Below are 21625 nucleotides of genomic sequence, written 5' to 3'. Positions count from 1 at the left end.
GGTTGTCACATTAGAGCTGGGGTTCATCACTGGGTTGCCATAATAGTGCTGGAATTTCCCCAGCATGAATTTCGTTGTCGTATTATAGAGCTGAGTGTTTCATTGAGATATTTAGGCTTAGTTGGGAGGGTTGTTTATATATAGTCTTGTTAACCAATCTCCGTGCCTTCGGCGACAAACTCCGTGCCCTCGGCGACAAACCACTGAAACCCAATGTTACAATGCTTCAGTTCTCGTCTGTAATGGACACCCGCAGCTCGCTATGATCAGAACAATCATCTATACTGTGCGGCTCACCGAGACCACAGCTGGTGCTGCTCAGACGACCCAAGCCAGTGGAGGGAGCAGCGTCACTCACTGCTCGCTTAGCGACCACACCACTCCAGGGGCAAGGTACGTGTCATCCTCACCTTATACCGCCCACAAGATGGGTATGGGGTGCATAATAAATGAACTAAACTAAACTTATACACTTTTCCCAGTCCGTGTGTTTCCAGCGTCTTGTGAGCAGTAAATTTAAATTTTTAAATTTTGCCCCGAGGGGCGAGTTTATTGGGCAGCGCCACTCATCTTGTGAGTGAATATACCGCCATAGCAGCATGTACAACACTCCCCAATAGGAAGAAAACCCGCTGGGTTGTTCATCCTGTCACTTGTACCCAGACACAGCTGGGACTTGCTTAACTGTTTCAAGTGAACAGTTCCTCAACGTTCCAGGTTTAGTTAGTATGAACAAGGGGGGTATAACCACTGAGTCAGTATCAACAGGAGTCAACTAACGCAGCCAATCGTTAAAGAGGAATGTGAAGACGGGGAACCAGGCTAGACCACGGAACAGGTTCAAGGTGCACAGAGAAATTACATTAACGTGATATATCAGAACAAATCGACAGGAGCCTTGATGAGGGTTCGAATCTATACGCTGAGTGTTCCCAGACGCGCTCTAGTCAACTGTTCTTGTTTAGGTTCAAGGTTCACACACACACACACACAGCTTGCTTTAATTCCAAGTTCGGTTCGGGTTTATAGTATACCTGAAGGTTGAATGTAAAGTTGTTGCGGTTATAAATTTTCCTGTCAGTCGACAAGCTTTTTTTTACATTAACATCTGATATACGATCTGTAATTAATTAATGCCTACAGTATGACAATGGAGTAAGCATGCAGTCTAACAATGTTGTAAGCCTACAGACTGATAGTGAAGTATCTGATAATGAGGTGGTCTTACATTCTTACAATTAATGATATAGACTTACAGTCTGACAGTGAAGTAGGCCTACATTCTTGCACTGAAGTAGGCCTACAATCTCATAATGAAGTGGGCATACAGTTTAACAATGAAGTAGGCCTACAGTCTGACACTGATGTACGCCTTCGTCAGTAGGCTGCCAATACACAACGATTTTCCGGTGTTTTCATAAAATAAATAAACAATTGGCACTTTTATGCATGTTTTCTCCAAACAAATCAGGAAGGCCAACTCTCGATAATTTATGCATGAAATTCCTTGCTAAAAATATGTAGCATTAAACTGTCCTGAATCTCATTCAACATGAAACTAATTACGAGTCTGGCCACAGTAATTATTGCCAAGAGGCTCTGTAGAATATCAAAAAGATAATTCTAGGAGAAAACACAGATTAGACAGATAAGAAGTTGTTCCGACTTCAAGCGCTTCGCTGATAACCCTTAGCTCAGGATATTAACCCAGATACATGAAGACCAAATGTCTGTAATCGAAGAGCAGTCGGCCTTGATAATGAACTTACAAGTTGAAGCTAAAGCCATGCTCAAGAATAATCAAGATCTGGCTACCAAAGTCTGCCTTCTCGAATAGGATTTAAGCTCGCTTAAGAACATAGTTACTAACCTTAAACCAGTAGAACCCACTAGGAAACAGGAAGAAATGTTACAAAAGTTTCAGACCTAACTTAATACCCTGCAACAGCAGCACACTGTTACCCAAGACGAATCAGACCAACATTAGCTCCTTGATTCTGTTGTTATCCCTTCACGTGATTTTCCCCAAGAAACTGATGGAAAAGACTGTGCTGCCATCGTGATCCAGGAGTTGCAAAATAAGATGAGTTATTCAATTCAAGCAAGAGACATCAAATCAGCTTATAGAGTGGGTATCTTTACTATCACCAAGAACTATTTAGATCTAGAATGGGTATCTTTACTATCACTCTTTACTATCACCTAGAACTGACATCTGGTTCGAATAACAGGAAAATTCGTGTGAAATTAGATAGCTGCTTCCGCAAGTCAGACCTTATCAGAGCTGAAGTCTCTAGAAAACTCAGCCTTGAGAAGAAGTATAGATTAGGAGTCGTCCCCAAAGAATTTTCAAAGATTTACTCATCAGTGCTGTCTAAAATAATTAGGAGAGCTAAAACAAAATACTACGAAAATAAATTCACCAAAATTAAGGGCAACATTAAGAAAACATGGAACACTGTTTCCCAAATATTGGGATAAAAAAAGATTCTAAATAAAAAACCAATACTCCTATCCAACAACGACGGTTTGCTTTCAGCCACTGATACTGCTATTGAATTCAATAGGTTCTTCTCATCCATTGGGACATCCCTTGCTAATGATATTACATCCTCCCGTACTAATGTCAAGGACTACCTTACAGGTAACTATCCACAGTCTCTGTACCTAACGCCTGCTAACTCCATTGATGTTAATGAGATAATCTTTTCCCTTCAATCAAAGTCTAGTTCCTTTCTGAGATACCATCTCTAATTTACAAAAAAGCCTCCAGATTTTTAGCTCCTGCCATTGCATTGCTCGACAACAAGTCACTTGAACTCCGCACCTTTCCAGATATTCTAAAAAAAGTGAGAGTAACCCCAGTCCATAAATGTGGTGATCTCGCTGATGTCAACAACTTCAGACCTATATCGATTCTGCCAAATTTGTCAAAAATATTTGAAAAGCTAATCTACAAGCAGCTTTACTTTTATCTAGACAAACAAAATATTCCCACAATTCATTTAGCTAAGCAAGTTACAAACTTGATGAGCTAGTTGCAAAATTCAATATAAGTCGGTCTAACCAGACAATTAGCTATGTTACTATACAATAAACAGGTACCAAAGTCTTATCTCCTAACATGTCCACCCTAGCCAGCCTCACCCAAGTTACCAACTAACACCACATGAAATCTCTAGATACTCTGCTATCTGAGAGTGATAAGAACATAATTATAACTAAACTTATATGCATATAACACCGCTAAGGTGCAATTAAGGAAATATGAACATACAAGAAACTGGAATATTTACAGGGGTGAATCAGTGACGCTAGGCTGATACACTGCACGCATTATTGGAACATTCATATATGATCATCCTCTCCCCCCCCCCCTCCAGTGAGACGTCACAGTCCTCCCCCCAACATGAATAACCATGCAGTAACATTAACAAAATATTTCATTCACTCACACTTCAGTATGCTATATTTAACTCAAACGTGTATACTGGAAAACAAATGGACATAAAGGTTAAGTTTAAATAACTGAGAAAAGAAAAATGAACATACATGTTTCTCATGATAAATGTTAGAATCAAGTATTAGGGATTCATAACAGATCCACACATATATATATATATATATATATATATATATATATATATATATATATATATATATATATATATATATATATATCTCACTACCATGACGTTCTGTCATGGTAGTGAGACGATAGATGAAATAGCTACTGTAATTTCCCTTTGTATCAGAACTATACAATTTTGTTGGTGTTCCTAAGTGAATTGTAGTTTTCAGGGTGCTTATGGACTGACCAAGGTTATACTCTGTGTCACTGAATGAGTATTGCTTGTGGCCACGAGAGCGGCAACATGTCGTGGCTGCCAGAAGATGCGATGAGGTTCCAGAGGGATTGGTTCACTTTCCTCGGCATCACCATCATAGTCTCCTTCATTATCTTCTGGTTCTTCCGCAGGATACGCAAAGTATGAGGCATTCAGTGTGCGAGGTGTTGAGTGTGCGTGGTGTTGAGTGTGCAGGTGATATCCTTTTGATGAGAACCTCTGGGGACAGGTTCGGTGTGATATCGACCTCCAGATCTTTCTCTCTATTTGACTCTTGCAGGATTTCACCCCCCAGAATGGTGTTAAGTGTGTGTGTGAATATTTCTGTATGTGTGCCTAACATGTTTTAAACATATCAGTTGTTGTTACTTGTGCCATTATTGGAATTTATATTTTTTAAATTGTTATTCCTAATAATATTCCATAATATGGAACCTGTTCTTAATCATTGTGAAATCTTGCACAGTATTATTAAGATGTATTATATTATTGGGAAGATAAATGATTATAACTTTTCAAATATATGTTCCTAATAAAGACTAAAACAATGTCATTAAATAAATAATTGTCATGGGTCAGGCATGAGATGCACTAAAGTAGTATAACAGCTCCAAGCTTGCAGTCTCATGAAGAACATCAGCATCAGTTAATGAACACTATATAGGGGGGCCTGGTAGCCTGGTAGACAACGCACAGGATTCGTAATTCTGTGGCGCGGGTTCGATTCCCGCACGAGGCAGAAACAAATGGGCAAAGTTTCTTGCACCCTGAATGCCCCCTGTTACCTAGCAGTAAATAGGTACCTGGGAGTTAGTCAGCTGTTACGGGCTGCTTCCTTGGGGGGGGGGGGAAAGTAGTTAGTAAACAGTTGATTGACAGTTGAGAGGCGGGCCGAAAGAGCAGAGCTCAACCCCCGCAAACACAACTAGGTGAACACTAGCTTAGTTAAGAGAGATATGACACCTCTGTGTATTCAACAGAGCAGCCTGCTGGACAAGGTGCCGGGTCCCTCACCTTTCAGCCTCGTGTCAACTGTTCGCAACATTCTGGACGACTCCTCAGGTATGACTCAGAATTATACTCAGAACTATTCCATTATACTCAGAAATTCATTATACTCAAAACTATTCGGAACATTAAACCTTTCAACATGTCAAATGATTTGTTTCAATTATCTCATTATAAATATAAGCTAATTTTTAGCATCTGTTTGTATAATATATATATATATATATATATATATATATATATATATATATATATATATATATATATATATATATATATATATATATATATATATACTATGGTACAAATATTGACGTATTAATCAATTAGATAGTAGAATTTTGTACTATTCACTTTATAGCCTGAAAACATTAAGTTAAAAAACTAACTTAAATATTCCTAGGCCTAATATAGCCCATATATGCACTATATTAAGCCTCGGGTAGAGTGCATTAGGCCTAGGAAGGTTAGGCTGGTTTAGGTTATCTTTGCAACATAAATACTAAACCTATTCCTGTTTGTCCAAATTCATTAATACCGATTTCTACTTTCTAATTACGTTGTATGTCGGTATATGTACTATGGTCCTCATCGTTACTATAAGTACTGCCAAGACAGGAGGCTGGGCTGATATAAAAGACCAAACCATCCTGCTCCAAAGATTTTCTCATGCATATATCATGCTATTGTGATTAATTTTCTTAAATATATATTTTCGCAGTAGTTAAAAATTAAGATTGACATACCGGCTGATTTGTTGTTGTTTTTCAGTCTTATTTAGTCACGTGATCACAAACAGTTACATCTGGGGCACTAGGGGTGCCATCTACCGCATTCGCTTCGGACCAATCGACCGTATCAACATTGTCAAGGCCTCGGCTGTTGAGGCGAGTATGGCTCTCTCTTACACTCTCAGCACTCAACACATATACGCACTCTACAGCCAACAGATACTCTCAGCACTCAATAAAATCAATCCCAACAGTAAACTGATATTCTCAACACTCAACAGATGCACTCTCATCAGTCAACAGATACACTCATTAGTCGTCGTCTGTTCAATTTGTAGTGTGTGGTTCGGTCAACATTTTTCAGACACGTTATTGTGACTGTCATCTGCTATCATCAGTCAACAGATACACTCTCATCAGTCAACAGATACACTCATCAGTCAACAGATACAATCATCAGTCAACAGATACACTCATCAGTCAACAGATACACTCATCAGTCAACAGATACACTCATCTGTCAACAGATACACTCTCATCAGTCAACAGATACACTCATCAGTCAACAGATACACGCTTCCTCCTACATATGTCTTGACCATTTCACTTTACGTGTCTTGCTTAACACACTAACGCTGTACATACTCTGTCCTCACACTCAAGGCGAGACACTTAGTGTATTTGTTGTGTACTGAACCCTCACCCTTGCCTACACAGGTGTCAATGTGCCTGTGTTTTCCTCCCTACACCCTCCTGCCATATAATCTAAGCCTCCACCAACATACAACAAAGTGGGGGTTGCATGACCTGAACAACATCGTTCATATGTTTCCTCACGACAGACAATCCTGAGCAACACTGCCCACCTTGACAAGAGCGCAGACTACAACTTCCTTCATCCCTGGCTGGGGACAGGACTTCTGACTTCCACTGGTGAGTGTCTGAAATTCCTTCAGAGTGGATGTAATCAGCTTATCCAACTCTTATTAGTTTTCTGGCAGTGTGTTCGGGATAGGACCCGAACTTGATTTTAAGAGCTCTTTAACTTGCAAGATTTTAGAAGTTTGTAATCTCTGAAAAGAACTGTGAGGAGACAAGATTAGTTTTACCATGTATTGATAGAGGCGCAATGTATAATTTATACCTCTCATTGTATTCCGTTCCTCGGTGTATATATATTTATAATTTAATTTAGTTCCAAGGAATATTCAGAACTAAAGTTTATTTGCTGGTTGATTTGTGAGTTATTGTGTTGGTCTTCATAACTCTCTATAAGGTGATGGACCAACAGCGATATATATAAATCAAATCACAATTTACTTATGTGTCAAAACGTTGAATAAGACAGTCATTATTAGTCTTCTGTTGATTGAAAGATATCAAGGTTAAATATGCTAAATCTGCTCACAAAATATATAAAATGTGTTCACATTTCCACCTCAGACACACTATGTGACCTGTAACTCAGGTCTGTATCTTACGTCACCTCTTTTTAACACCACACTGGGTGCTGCCTGTGTGTGTGCAGGCAGCAAGTGGCACTCTCGCAGGAAACTGCTCACTCCTGCCTTCCACTTCAAGATCCTTGAAGACTTCTTGGAGGTCTTCAACAACCAGAGCAAGACGCTGGTCCACAAGTTGCAACACAAGGCTGATGGGAAACCTTTCGACATCTTCCAAAACATTACTCTCTGCACGCTTGATATCATTTGTGGTACGTAATAAATTCCTCGCTCTTGGCTGTTTTGGGTGTTATTCAAATATACAGCATACCTCGATCTTCACTACTCTGGGTCTCTAGTTAATGATTTTAGCCATGGTCTTAATCCGTCTCTTGTAACTACATTTAATCAGTTAGAAAAGTCTCCAGACATATACTTGTAAATTTATCTTCTTGGAAATTAAAGATTTCGTATTTTAAACCGGTACACGGCAGCCATGATCTTATGAGCTTTATACAGGTTTGGAAAAAAATAATATGATGAAATATTGAACGAATTTCAGAGCGAATGGCTGAGGAGGTGTTGTTGGGAGAGTTTTCTTAGCGTGTGTGGATCTCGTGCAGATGAGAGAGCTATTGTTGACCAGACCACACACTAGAAGGTGAAGGGACAACGACGTTTCGGTCCGTCCTGGACCATTCTCAAGTCGATTGTGACATGGTTCACAATCGACTTGAGAATGGTCCAGGACGGACCGAAACGTCGTCGTCCCTTCACCTTCTAGTGTGTGGTCTGGTCAACATTCTTCAGCCACGTTATTGTGACTCCTCGCCTGCACGAGAGAGCTATTGTTGTTATGGGTGACTGGTCTGGCACTGACGGTGCAGGACGCTACGCCTGTCTGATGTCCCATAGGTTCTTCAGGATATATACATTTCCGTATAATAATTGAAGTATATCAGATTTAACGTCCGACTGGTGAAAGTGAATGTGGACAAAAACAGTGATATTTCACATTACTGAGGGAAGGAGAGAGTGCACATGAACCCCTGGCTAGAGATAACAAGAGGCCAAGAGAAGCCAAACTGCCTGAGAGCTGTCAGTGCCAACACTTGTGTAGGGATGGTTGATCAGTCCAGCAACCAGGAGGCCTGGTCGACGACCGGGCCGCGGGGACACTAAGCCCCGGAAGCACCTCAAGGTAACCTCAAGGGATGTCTCACGCTGCTCTGGCATGAACTCGAACAAAACAAGAAGAAGGGTAGTAGAGATGGACAATTTACGATACATTTGCGGTGTAAGGAAAATGTGTTTACATGTACAGTATACGTAAAATAATAAAAAAAGATCACTAGAAGCGCGTTCTCTCCCCCCTTGCTGTGTCCTGGTTTTTAGTGCCTCCGTCTGTCTACCTGTTTGTTTGTCTGTCTGTCTGTCTCTTTCTTTCCCTCTCCGTCCCTTTCCAATTAATGAGAGAACGCAATTAGTTTGTCTACAAATATATTTTACTTTTAAATATATTATAAGCAAATATATGTATTGCTAATTTTAGTTCACGGTGAGGCCTAACTGTCCAGTTTCTTCCCATTTTGAGATGAATATTTAGTTTCTTCCCGACAGAAACGGCGATGGGTCAAGTCATCAATGCCCAGGACAACAGCAACTCAGAATACGTTAAAGCTGTCAACAGGTGAGTAGGACTGAAGGTGTATAATATATCAGAGCTATCAACAGTGAGCAGTTGCTGAAGGTGTATAATACATCAGAGCTGTCAACAGGTGCTGAAGGTGTATAATACATCAGAGCTGCCAACAGGTGAGCAGTTGCTGAAGGTGTATAATACATCAGAGCTGTCAACACGTGAGCAGGTGAGTCTTGATCATATAAACAATTACTTTCTACGATTCGGTTGTCACTACGATACAGTTTTACTTCATCCGGATCTTCACAGTCAACGAAAGTCGTAATCTTATTATATTTGCTCTTTTATCCATTTTCATGGGAAGAGGGCAGGGGAGGTTTCAGGAAAACAATCATGAAGGAAATTTGAAAGTAAAGACTAGAAATAAGGTAAAAAATACCTAAAAAAACATTAGTTAGCTCACCTTATCTTCGGCAATAACCGCCAAGGTGATGAACCTGCCCTGTCACACTCCAGCAGTCGTCCACACCAGCCACCACCGCTTCACACTACCAGAGGTACAATGGTTCGTGCGAGTTGTCTTCAAAAGTGTGTTAAATAATCACTTCTTAAACTGATTCACATTCAGCTCACGATTCCTCACACACTGACTCATCCTGAATGTGCAGCTTTATTCCTGGAGTTTCTTTTATTCTTTTTCCACAAATTCACTTGAATGCTCTCTCTTCGCCATTCTTTCCATCAGTATTCATTCGTAAAGTATGCTCCAACCATCTCAATACACTCCTTAATCTCTTAAGAGTGACTGACTTTTGAACTCCTCATCTTCCAGCGAATCTGGTTAGTTGAGTGTATACAATTTAGGCCCGAGACCAGGTGCTGGAGTAATTTGTCCCGCTATATAGAATGGTCAGTTGAGCAATTGTCTAGTGTTTTGCAGAGTATATCTTTGATCCTCGATGGCCTATGCGGTTGGGCTCCTTCAGTCCATCCTCATATCCTAGCTTTTAGCATGTCCTCATATCCGTTCCAAGTGCTATATGCTCATAGTATTTACATAGTGCATTCCTCTGATAATTTGCTAACCTTTGAACGCTTGCTTTGTCAGTCTTTAATTGCATCCAATCAACTAACCAGACTATTGTGTGTTCACTGCACCGAAGCAACCCAGCAGAGAAAAAGGTGTTGGAGTGAAAATGAATCAACGTTAAAAAATTAAGATCCAACAATATCAGCTGATAAATTAGACTCATAAGTTACGATTCAGTTACCCATACTCTACACAGGATGACCGCACTGGTGCTCCAGAGGATAGCTCGCCCCTGGGAACACTCTGAGTGGATCTTCGAGCTGGTGGGGTCCGCCAAGAAACACAGAGCATGCCTCAAAGTCCTCCATGACTTCTCCAACAGCGCCATCAGAAAGAAACGTCAAATGAAGGACAACAAGAGTGAAGAGATGACTTACAGTGATGATGATAATGCTATTGGTGAGATACAAATCTTTACATGGTGTTGACCAGACCACACACTAGAAGTTGAAGGGACGACGACGTTTCGGTCCGTCCTGGACCATTCTCAAGTCGATCCCTTCAACTTCTAGTGTGTGGTCTGGTCAACATACTTCAGCCACGTTATTGTGACTCATCGCTTTACATGGTGACAATTTATATTACTTTTAAATTATCATTGTTGAGAGTTATCGTTTCCTTCGCTGAAAAGTACAAATATTCACGATATATTACATAATAAATGTTCAGGTAGTTTTATTTTATTTGAAAAAGTTGGATTTGAATGAATAATTCACACGTAGAAATATATATCAATTATGTTGACCAGACCACACACTAGAAGGTGAAAGGATGACGACGTTTCGGTCCGTCCTGGACCATTCAAGTCGAGTGTCACAATCGACTTGAGAATGGTCCAGTACGGACCGAAACGTCGTCGTCCCTTCACCTTCTAGTGTGTGGTCTAGTCAATATAATTTAGCCACGTTATTGTGACTCATCGCCTGCAAATATACATCAAGTTATACCTTTAACTTGTAAAGGAAACCAACCCGACAGTAACTACGTCAACGGTCACTATACAGTATCCAGATAGAAGCTGTACTAAAGCATTTCGTCTCATTTTTTTCCCACGAAGGCAAGAAGAGGCGCCTGGCCTTGCTAGACTTGCTGCTGGAGAGTTCGTGTGAGGGTGCGCCGCTCTCTGACGAGGACATCCGGGAGGAGGTGGATACCTTCATGTTCGAGGGCCACGACACCACCACCGCCGCCATCAACTGGATTCTCTACCTCATCGGATCCTACCCACACATCCAGGTATTAGACAAACTACTGCGGACACCCAGAGAACTGGTGCCACCGTTGGCTACCTCAATGTTGCTGCTACTCTTCATACCCTCACACGTCTCTCTTGGTAAAACTAGCGCCTTGTACGTCCGGTTCTCTTGTAAGGTCTGGGCCATATTGCATTCTGTTCTTCTGTTTAATTTACCGTTCTATTACGTCCTGTTTTTACTTGAGAGTAGTGTCAAATTACATCCTGTTCTTCAAGCCGTCGTTTTAACTCTTCTTGACTGGTGAGTGGCAGTCTCCAACAAGGCTGAAGACTTAATGACCGGTTGGAGACTTTTGTTGACAAGCTGGAGACTCATGTTGGCACTGGAGTCTCTTGATGACACTGGTGTCTATTGTTGATAGGCTGGAGACTCTTGTTAACAGATTAGAGACTCTTGTTGACAGGCACGAGTACACGCGGAGCTGGATGGGATCTTCGGAAGCAGTGATCGCTCAGCCACTATGGAAGACCTGCGAGACATGAAGTACCTGGAGAACTGCATCAAGGAGGCGCTCAGACTCTTCCCTTCCGTGCCTTTCCTGGCACGACAGCTCAAGACAGACGCTGTTATTGGTAAGACTAGACAATATGGCGGATACATGTCCTTCTGGTTTATGCAAACTTTGTCTTATTCTGTAGTACAGTTACAAGACATCCGTAACTGTTGAAAGTGATAGCATTGAATTAATTGATCTGTCGTGCCAGTGACACCATTATAACGAAATATGTTTAAACATTGAAGATTCTATATTTTGTGTCCGTGTTCTTGGCGTCCCCTCGACGGGTCACCAGACAAGTACCACATCCCCGCGGGCACCCCCGTCATGATCATCACCTACCGTCTCCACCGTGACCCTCAACAGTTCCCCAGGCCGGAGGTGTACGACCCTGACCGCTTCCTGCCAGAGAACGCCTCCAAGCGTCACCCGTACGCTTACGTCCCCTTCAGCGCCGGCCCCAGGAACTGCATTGGTGAGTCTGGATTAGTCTCGAACTCAAATATTTGCACAATAAGTGTGTGCGTCCGGTGTTAGTGTCCGTCACGATGCCACCTCATCAATATCTCGTGACGTGCATCTGAACTTAATTACTATACAAGGAGCTAAACCTTAAATCTGTTTCTTGAGTTTATCTTTTGATTGGAGGTTTAAATACCCATACAAATGATACAATTGTAACATACTTGCGATATCTGTATATTTTTCCTCGATCGTGGTGGCTTAGTTGACATATTTACGTAGTCGATATTAGTTTGAGTTACTAAGTACTACGAGGTCGTCCATATAATAGTAATAACCTTGCGTTGAGAACGACTTCGTAAAGTCGGATCTCGTAAGCAGTTAAATAAATTTGGAGGGGCTGGGGGAGGTATAATACTTGTATTATCCTTGTACTAGTACTTGTACAAAACGTTGGTAGTACTGGAAAGACTAGCATAAATTTTTCTTTCGTAGATATATATATATATATATATATATATATATATATATATATATATATATATATATATATATATATATATATATATATATATATATATATATATATATATATATATATAATGTCTGAGACACTCGGCGCCTGGGGTAAAAGTGCTACCAGTTTTTTGAAGGAACTGGGTTCTAGGCTCATTGAAACAACAAGGGACCCAAGAGCTGCAAGCTTTCTTTTCCAGCGCCTCAGTGTGGCGATACAGAGGGGAAATGCGCACTGCATCCAGGGTTCCTGCCCGCCATCTGAGGAGCTGGAGGAACTCGACAACCTATGATAACCATCTTTGTAACCCATATGTAACTCCTTTTTTGTAACAAAGTTCAAATAAAGTAAATATATATGTGTACATACAAAAGAATGGGGGTGGTAGGAGAAGATAATATTAGTGTTCAGTGAGAAACCACAAGGTCTCCTCTGAATACTTTTTATTTTCTTCTCCGAGGCTATGGGTCCCCACATTGGCACCAGAGGTGGTACCCTCACAAACTTTATATATATATATATATATATATATATATATATATATATATATATATATATATATATATATATATATATATATATATATATATATATATATATATGTCGTACCTAATAGCCAGAACGCACTTCTCAGCCTACTATGCAATGCCCGATTTGCCTAATAAGCCAAGTTTTCATGAATTAATTGTTTTTCGTCTACCTAACCTACCTAACCTAACCTAACTTTTTCGGCTACCTAACCTAACCTAACCTATAAAGATATGTTAGGTTAGGTTAGGTAGGGTTGGTTAGGTTCGGTCATATATCTACGTTAATTTTAACTCCAATAAAAAAAAATTGACCTCATACATAATGAAATGGGTAGCTTTATCATTTCATAAGAAAAAAATTAGAGAAAATATATTAATTCAGGATAATTTGGCTTATTAGGCAAATCGGGCCTTGCATAGTAGGCTGAGAAGTGAGTTTTGGCTACTAGGTACGACATATATATATATATATATATTTATATATATTTTGGTAGCAGTCTTTCCTGTAGACATATATTATTAAATATGACCGAAAAAGTAAGATTAATAATTCTAACACGAATTTTCTCAATCTTTCGTACATTACGCTTCACTGTTGGAGGTAAATCAAAAATCACTTCTCCAAAATTCATTTTTATTTCTAGTCTGACGCGACACGGGCGCGTTTCGTAAAACTTATTACATTTTCAAAGACTTCACAAATACACAACTGATTAGAACTTGCGTTTCTCTGATTTTATATCTACATTTGAGTGAGGTGGGAAGGGTGATGTGGCATTAACACAAGACAGAACAATAGGGGATATTAATAGGGTATTAAAAGTATCAACACAAGACAGAACAGAAACAATGGGTATTGAATAGAAGTGTTTGTAGAAAGCCTATTGGTCCATATTTCTTGATGCTTCTATATTGGAGCGGAGTCTTGAGGTTGGTAGAATATAGTTGTGCAATAATTGGCTGTTGATTGCTGGTGTTGACTTCTTGATGTGTAGTGCCTCGCAAACGTCAAGCCGCCTGCTATCGCTGTATCTATCGATGATTTCTGTGTTGTTTACTAGGATTTCTCTGGCGATGGTTTGGTTATGGGAAGAGATTATATGTTCCTTAATGGAGCCCTGTTGCTTATGCATCGTTAAACGCCTAGAAAGAGATGTTGTTGTCTTGCCTATATACTGGGTTTTTTGGAGCTTACAGTCCCCAAGTGGGCATTTGAAGGCATAGACGACGTTAGTCTCTTTTTAGTCTCGTTAGTCTTAGTCGCAACAGGGCTCCATTAAGGAACATATAATCTCTTCCCATAACCAAACCATCGCCAGAGAAATCCTAGTAAACAACACAGAAATCATCGATAGATACAGCGATAGCAGGCGGCTTGACGTTTGCGAGGCACTACACATCAAGAAGTCAACACCAGCAATCAACAGCCAATTATTGCACAACTATATTCTACCCACCTCAAGACTCCGCTCCAATATAGAAGCATCAAGAAATATGGACCAATAGGCTTTCTACAAACACTTCTATTCAATACCCATTGTTTCTGTTCTGTCTTGTGTTGATACTTTTAATACCCTATTAATATCCCCTATTGTTCTGTCTTGTGTTAATGCCACATCACCCTTCCCACCTCACTCAAATGTAGATATAAAATCAGAGAAACGCAAGTTCTAATCAGTTGTGTATTTGTGAAGTCTTTGAAAATGTAATAAGTTTTACGAAACGCGCCCGTGTCGCGTCAGACTAGAAATAAAAATGAATTTTGGAGAAGTGATTTTTGATTTACCTCCAACAGTGAAGCGTAATGTACGAAAGATTGAGAAAATTCGTGTTAGAATTATTAATCTTACTTTTTCGGTCATATTTAATAATATATATTTGTATATATATATAACTGAAAACAAAAAAAATATGCTGTTGCATATTGGCAAACAATATGCCAATATGCATTTTGGCTTGGGAACCATTCAAGTTTTCATTTGTGTTGCTCACGTGGCCCCACAAAGTGAGGTAATTCGATGAAATATCTATGCCCATGTTGACCACCGAGCGCTGTTGTATGTTGGATAAATATAAATATGAATATAAATTAGTTTCTTCATGAAATTGTAATTTTTTTTATCAAACTTATGAAAACTCCATGATAAGAGAGCCTTCTATTGGGTATGATCACGTAATTAATAATCACAATTATATAATATTAGATGGAGCTCAACATAAAACTGACTAATATATTTGAGAAGCACGTGGATTCCAAAATAAATCCAAAATTTAAAGAATATTTCTCTTCTTTTGTAACTAGCTCTTTAAATTAACATAGTTAGCCTTTAGTGGTCCATTTTCTGTCATATTTAAGCTTATTAGAAAAAGCGACGGCAACATTAATTGAAGACTCGTAGTGGAAGCGGTTAATGTGGTTTTAGTGGTTAGTGTGTCCGCGGCTCTCCTCCCCGAGGGACTCCAGGACTCCCCAAACATCTGCCTAACAGTGTGTTTATCAGCCGTAAGGCACAGTGTTTTTTTCCCCGACGGCGACGTGAACAAAACTACAAGAGTTTTTGTTTTACCGTAAACGGAACGCCAGACAGATCCAGCACTTGTCCCGTCGTGGCTCAACAACAAGTTAGTTTGACTTTTCTCTTGTTTACAACATATTTTTTTTACATCTATTCGCATTTCTATGCTGTTGCACATTGTTGATCGTGTATTAAGTTGCCAGCACAAAGGGAACCTCAGTTATGCAGACCTGACAAGCTCCCAGGCGGAGTCACCCTGTAGTCATGGATAAATGGTAAACAGGTTGTGTGGGACTTCACCTGTGTGTCTACAGTGGCTGATACGTGTCTACTTTACAGTACACCTGAGGGGGGCGGGGCGGCCTGTGGGGAATTCTGACTCATGAGATTTTATTTATTTTAATTTATTTATTATTTTAATTCTAGTTTCTAATTTCTAATTAATTAATTTTTACGATAACCTAGCGGACTGTATGCTTAATTAAGTGGACTGTATGAATAATTGAGTGGGCTATGAATAATTGAGTGGACTGTATATGAATTTAAATTCTCCCACAAGTCAGATCCCTACACAAGTTCGGGGGTTTATTAGTTGTAACTTATCAATCGAGAATTATCGATTGGTAGGAAAATTTATACTAATTGGCTAATTGGTTAATCTACTTTAGTTAAAATAAATGATTGATAACCTTATCTGATTAGAAGGCTTCAATTTGGGTACTAGTGGGACACGTAGACAATCAGCCAAGTATGGGTAATTGCCAATTTCCCCAGGTTGCCACAGATCTGCCGGAATGATACAATATAGCTACAGCAAATAACTTCCTAATCACAGATATGGCATATTATTGTTTGTTACGTGATTGTGAGAGGCTCACCCGATTTTGGGTGTTTGCCAGCCTCATCACCGGTTGTTATACTAATATTAAAGAGCTCAGTAATAAAAGATACAACGTTTTACACAACCGGAAACGAGGTACTCCCGTTATTTTGAGGTAGCGGCAGCAAAAAACGTAAAGATGGTTTGGGTCACGAGTATGAAGTGGTTATACAATGAGATTTGCTGGTTAAACAACGGCGTCTTCCTTCCCCACGTTACTTAACACTGGTTCAATTTTCTGCTCATTTATGGACAAGGATAAGGAGGCGTTGGTTTTATTTAACAGTTTAGTTAATCCAGTCATGGAGAATACTTTTTTATTGATTCTAATGCTAGACTGGGGGTTTTAGTGATTGTTGGATATTTTAATTAATGATCACTTTCGTGCCATCTTCACTTGGATGTACGGGCGGTTTATTTAAGCGCTTGTCGGATCACGACGTACATTTACGGTCCGTGTTATAGTGGGTATATACTACTCGATCGACTTGGGGTTTGTATGAATATGTTTGCCATTAAATTTCCGTTTTCTCTAATAGGCACAGTGCTTATTTGAGAAAACGGCAATGTATTGTAACTTAGAGGAGAGACTATTGAATTGGTGACACAACGAGGGTAATCGTCAACTCCACACACTCTTGTGTTGGCCGCGTGATAATATATTAAAGTCTAATATTATTGACATGGGTAAATAATTTAATTTGTGTTACTATGGGGTAATTGATTAGTACAAGAGCAGCAGCACAATTATCTACATGTTGCAACTAAGATTATTAAAGGACGTCGGTTTTTCCACGACCTTTAAACCTTTGTCGGTTTTTTTTTTTTTTTTTTGCTGGTGTTGACTTTTTGATGCCTCGCAGATATCGAGCCGCCTGCTATTGCTGTATCTATCGATGATTTCTATGTTGTGTGTTAAGATTTTTCTGGTGGTAGTCTGGTTGTGAGAAGAGATTATATGTTCCTTTATGGAGCCATGTTGTTTATGCATTGTTAATCGCCTGGAAAGAGACGTTGTTGTCTTGCCTATATACTGTGTTCTTTCGGGCTTACAGTCCCTAAGTGGGCATTTGAAGGCATAGACGACGTTGGTTTCCTTCAAGGCATTCTACTTTGTGTCTGGAGAGTTTTTCATGAGTAGGCTGGCCGTTTTTTTGTTTTATAGTAAATCGTCAATTGTATTTTCTGATTTTTTTTCTGATAGGTCCTATAAGATATTGTTGATAGGAACGTTATCCCTACAGACTAAAATCAGAATATATATATATATATATATATATATGTGTGTGTGTGTGTGAGAAAGCTGCATGAACGCGCAAGCCATATATCACTAAGAACTCTTTGACCCGGCCAGGATTCGAGCCTATGCCGTCCAGGATCACCCCTAAACGTACACAGTACCGTAACCACCGCACTAATGATCGTCTATAAGGATTGGTCAGTCTTGGCGCTTATTAACTAAGCTCCCTGACTGACCAACCCCGACGACACTCATGGATCCATTTGGGTACAGTTTTTCATCAAATTCTGGCGCATGCACGGGCCACACTGAGTCTAACATGTGTGAGAAAGCTGCATGAACGCGAACGAACTTCTTGTGATTCATTTTCATGTTCTCCGAATAGCAGAGTTAGATTCTTGCTATAACATGAGTTTACAAAAGGGTAGAGGGAAGGAAAAAGGCGATGAACTGCACTGAGTACTGCATCCCTTCTAACCAGATTGAAAGTATTTTTGAAGTCCAGTTTTATCAGGGCTTTTTCATCCGTAATGTTGGCAATGTAGGCTCTAGCTGCATGAGCCGCTGCCTCACACCCTTGGGGAATGCCAAACCCAAGCTGTTTTGGCTTCAGCATGTCGGCTGCTGCCTGACTAACTGCTCTAGCAGCAGCCTTAGCGACGAGACGCCGGAGTGAATTGCCCACAGCTATCGGTCTGATTCCTCCATCTTTTTTCCTCAGGGCACAGAGGGTAGCGCCAAAAAAGATAGGCCGTATGGTCTCTGGTATGTTGCTAGCTAGACATGTGTTGGAGAATCTAGTTATATATATATATAACTAGATATATATATATATATATATATATATATATATATATATATATATATATATATATATATATATATACACACAAACAGGTAGTTTCTGATTAGTGCGTCTAAAAATAACATTGATGTGGAAGCAAGATACGACGTGACGTAAGTGCTGACGTAAGACTGTGTCGGTGTGAGTAACGTTGTAGCGCTGGGTCGCAGGACTACGGTGAAGGGGAGACTACGTAACAAATCTTGACGTAATAATACCTCTATGAAAGTTGACGATTTGTTTCAGTATTACAACGTGGGATTTTATGCACGCAATTTTGAAAGAACAGAATTCCAAATGTTTTTAAGTTATCCAGATATAGTTTTTTAATATGCAATACTTCAAACAATTACTTTAATCTGACTAGTCTAACTTATAGTATCTAACCATAGCCATAACTGTGTCTAACTTTGTCCTTCACAACATCTCCTATGAGGCTATCTAATGTTATAGTTCCAGCTATTTGATACAGTATTTCCATCGTGTTTGTTTCGTGAAGAGAGAGACACTGAGTCCTTGTTTCGTGTTGTCACGAGTCGGGAACCATGTCATTGAATCTGGTGTACCGGACGACATCCTAACAATGTACCCTAAATTTGCTCGTTCATTTTAAAGAATGAAAAACAATTACATTAATTTTTAAGCTACATCACTTATGACCCCATCCCTGCCCTTGTGTGGCAGTGCACAATAGAACGTTGTATTTATTTAATCGTACAGTGAACCATGTTTACTGTCTATTGTTGTTGATTGTAACCATGATATATATGTGCTTCAGCCTATAGTTTTTGTCTTGTGAATGATCCTCTGTCCTGTGTGACACTGATTACCAGCATTATCCTCACTCTGATACCTAATCGAATTACTTAGATTAGGCAAATTTGTAATTAATTTTTGTCAATAGATGTTGATAGTAATAAGTCTGTGATTACGTAGCTACTCGGACGTAGCTACTCACTATACCCCGTGCTACATGGACATGTCGTTGAGTAGCTCAATCTAAAACAACAACAAACAACTCGCAGGTCAGAGGTTCGCGATGATGGAGGAGAAGGTGGTGGTGAGCAGCGTGTTGAGGGAGTACCGCGTGGAGAGCGCGGTGAGGCGCGAGGACCTCGCCCTCAACGGGGACCTCATCCTCAGACCCGTCCACGGCAACATCCTCAAGCTCTTCCCGAGGGCCCCACCTCCACCGCCTGGCACACCGAGTCATGAATGATGAATCTGTAAACATCTCGCTGATTCGTCCTCGGGTGATTAGGATATACGGTGTGGGGGGCCTCTATTGGCAGTCAGCAGACGAGGGAATGCCATTTTTCAGCCCAGCCTCCTGTTATGGTAGCACTTATAGTAGCGATGAGGACCATAGTATATATACCGACGTACAGCTAAATTAGAAAGTAGAAATCTGAACTATTTAGACAAACCGGAAAACTATTTATTTACTTGTGATTCTTTGACAAACTAAACTATCCTAGCCTCTCTAGGCCTAATACACGATATCTGAGGCCTAATATAGTACATATATGTGTGCTATACTAGGCCTAGGAATATTTGATTTTGTTTGATTTTGATTTTTGAAAAAATTGAAAAGTTTGATTTTTTAGCTTCATTTATTTTAAAAGAATTCTCTATTAGTCAGTATACTACTATCTAAGAGCTAAGTGCGTACGAATTCGTGACTATTGACGACCGACACAATAGGTTCTGTCTAAACAGGAGGATGGGTTGTAGCCTATTTGTTGTGGCTGTATCAGTCCTCGTCGAGGGTGCTGGGATGGGGCCCCCATTAGGACAATTTTGGTCAATATCATCAATCATACACACACAGGTATGTGTGTGTATGATGGATGTCTACTGTATCATCATGGAAGGATCTGGCTTTATGTACGGCATTTGGAACTTCAATTTGTGTACTACAAGAGGAGCTGTGTGCTGGTGGTGCGGCCTTCTTGCTTGCACATTAAATCCTCATTGAAATTAAATATAATTTGAATCCTGAAATGTTAATTTTGTTATTGATAATAGTAATAATATTGTTTTTCTTGTTAAATTAGTTTCATTGTGAAAATTGATGTTATTATATAAAAGTAAAGAATGTTGACATGTTAGAGCTGCAACATCTCTCACAATGACAAGAATAATAGAATGTCTGTATTAAACACAATAAACTTTAGGACTGTTTGGACTTCTGTTTAGGACTAAAGTATAATTGGTAGTTGGTGGGTATAAACTGTTGTGGTGGCCTTAATAATTCCCAGTAGGCTCAGTAACTCAACAATGCCACGACAAGTTCATTCTAACCCTTTGGAATACCAAATGACCATAATCGAAACGTTCAAACATATCAGTCCCCGCGGACTCAGCTGCCCGCGGACGCAGCAGCCCGGGGACTCAGCTACCCACGGACACAGCTACCCACGGACACAGCTGCCCGCCGACGCAGCAGCCCGGGGACTCAGCTGCCCGGGGACGCGCTACCGTTACAACTCTACGATAACAGAAACGGGTCCGGAAGCCGGGCAGCGAGCGGGGAGAGGCGGCGCTGGAGATAGTGGGTCTCGCGGCGCCTCAGTCATTGTGCCACACTTCTCGCTAACGGCGGGAATGTGTGCGGTGCCCGGCCTTGGCTGTGTGTCCACAGTGTCTAGGTCACGGTGATTCCCCTGCTCCACTAATGCATCACATGATGTACGCGGAGAGAGAGAAGGCCAGGCAGGGGGAGGATAAAGAGGGTCAGGGGGGAGAGGATAGAGAAGGTGAGGGAAGGAGAGGATAGAGAAGGTGAGGGAAGGAGAGGATAGAGAAGGGCAGGAAAGGGGTGGATAGAGAAGCTCAGGGAAGGAGAGGATAGAGAAGGGCAGGAAAGGAGTGGATAGAGAAGCTCAGGGAAGGAGAGGATAGAGAAGGGCAGGAAAGGAGTGGATAGAGAAGCTCAGGGAAGGAGAGGATAGAGAAGGTCAGGGAAGGAGAGGATAGAGAAGGTCAGGGAAGGAGAGGATAGAGAAGGGCAGAAAAGGAGTGGATAGAGAAGCTCAGGGAAGGAAAGGATAGAGAATGTCAGGTAGGGAGAGGATAGAGAAGACTCGAGAGATAGAGAAGATCAAGGAGTGAGAGGATAGA

General features: G+C 40.4%; 2 protein-coding genes across 3 annotated transcripts in view; both read left to right on the top strand.

Moving 5' to 3' along the window:
• Positions 1-167: 167 nt before the first annotated feature.
• On the top strand, positions 168-20686 carry LOC138371457 (cytochrome P450 4C1-like). Of its 2 annotated transcripts, none has more exons than XM_069336365.1 (12): positions 168-393; positions 3795-3989; positions 4829-4910; positions 5628-5743; positions 6430-6520; positions 7116-7301; positions 8650-8719; positions 9958-10160; positions 10819-10997; positions 11421-11589; positions 11809-11988; positions 19528-20686. In XM_069336365.1, exons 2-12 carry the CDS (start codon positions 3843-3845, stop codon positions 19719-19721), a joined length of 1617 nt encoding a protein of 538 aa, XP_069192466.1. In that variant the 5' UTR covers positions 168-393; positions 3795-3842; the 3' UTR covers positions 19722-20686. The 2 variants fall into 2 exon arrangements, with proteins under 2 accessions (XP_069192466.1, XP_069192465.1); XM_069336364.1 differs by having other exon boundaries at positions 170-393; positions 3802-3989.
• The window catches only part of LOC123768412 (PR domain zinc finger protein 15-like), a 509712-nt gene continuing 503070 nt past the window's right edge, over positions 14984-21625 (top strand). The window contains exon 1 of the mRNA XM_069336362.1: positions 14984-15644. The gene's annotated coding sequence lies outside the window, so the exon portion shown is untranslated. The remainder of the gene's footprint in view (positions 15645-21625) is intronic.

Source organism: Procambarus clarkii, chromosome 35 (assembly GCF_040958095.1).
Source record: "Procambarus clarkii isolate CNS0578487 chromosome 35, FALCON_Pclarkii_2.0, whole genome shotgun sequence".
Classification (NCBI taxonomy): domain Eukaryota; kingdom Metazoa; phylum Arthropoda; class Malacostraca; order Decapoda; family Cambaridae; genus Procambarus; species Procambarus clarkii.
This window is presented reverse-complemented; position numbering and strand designations above follow the sequence as displayed.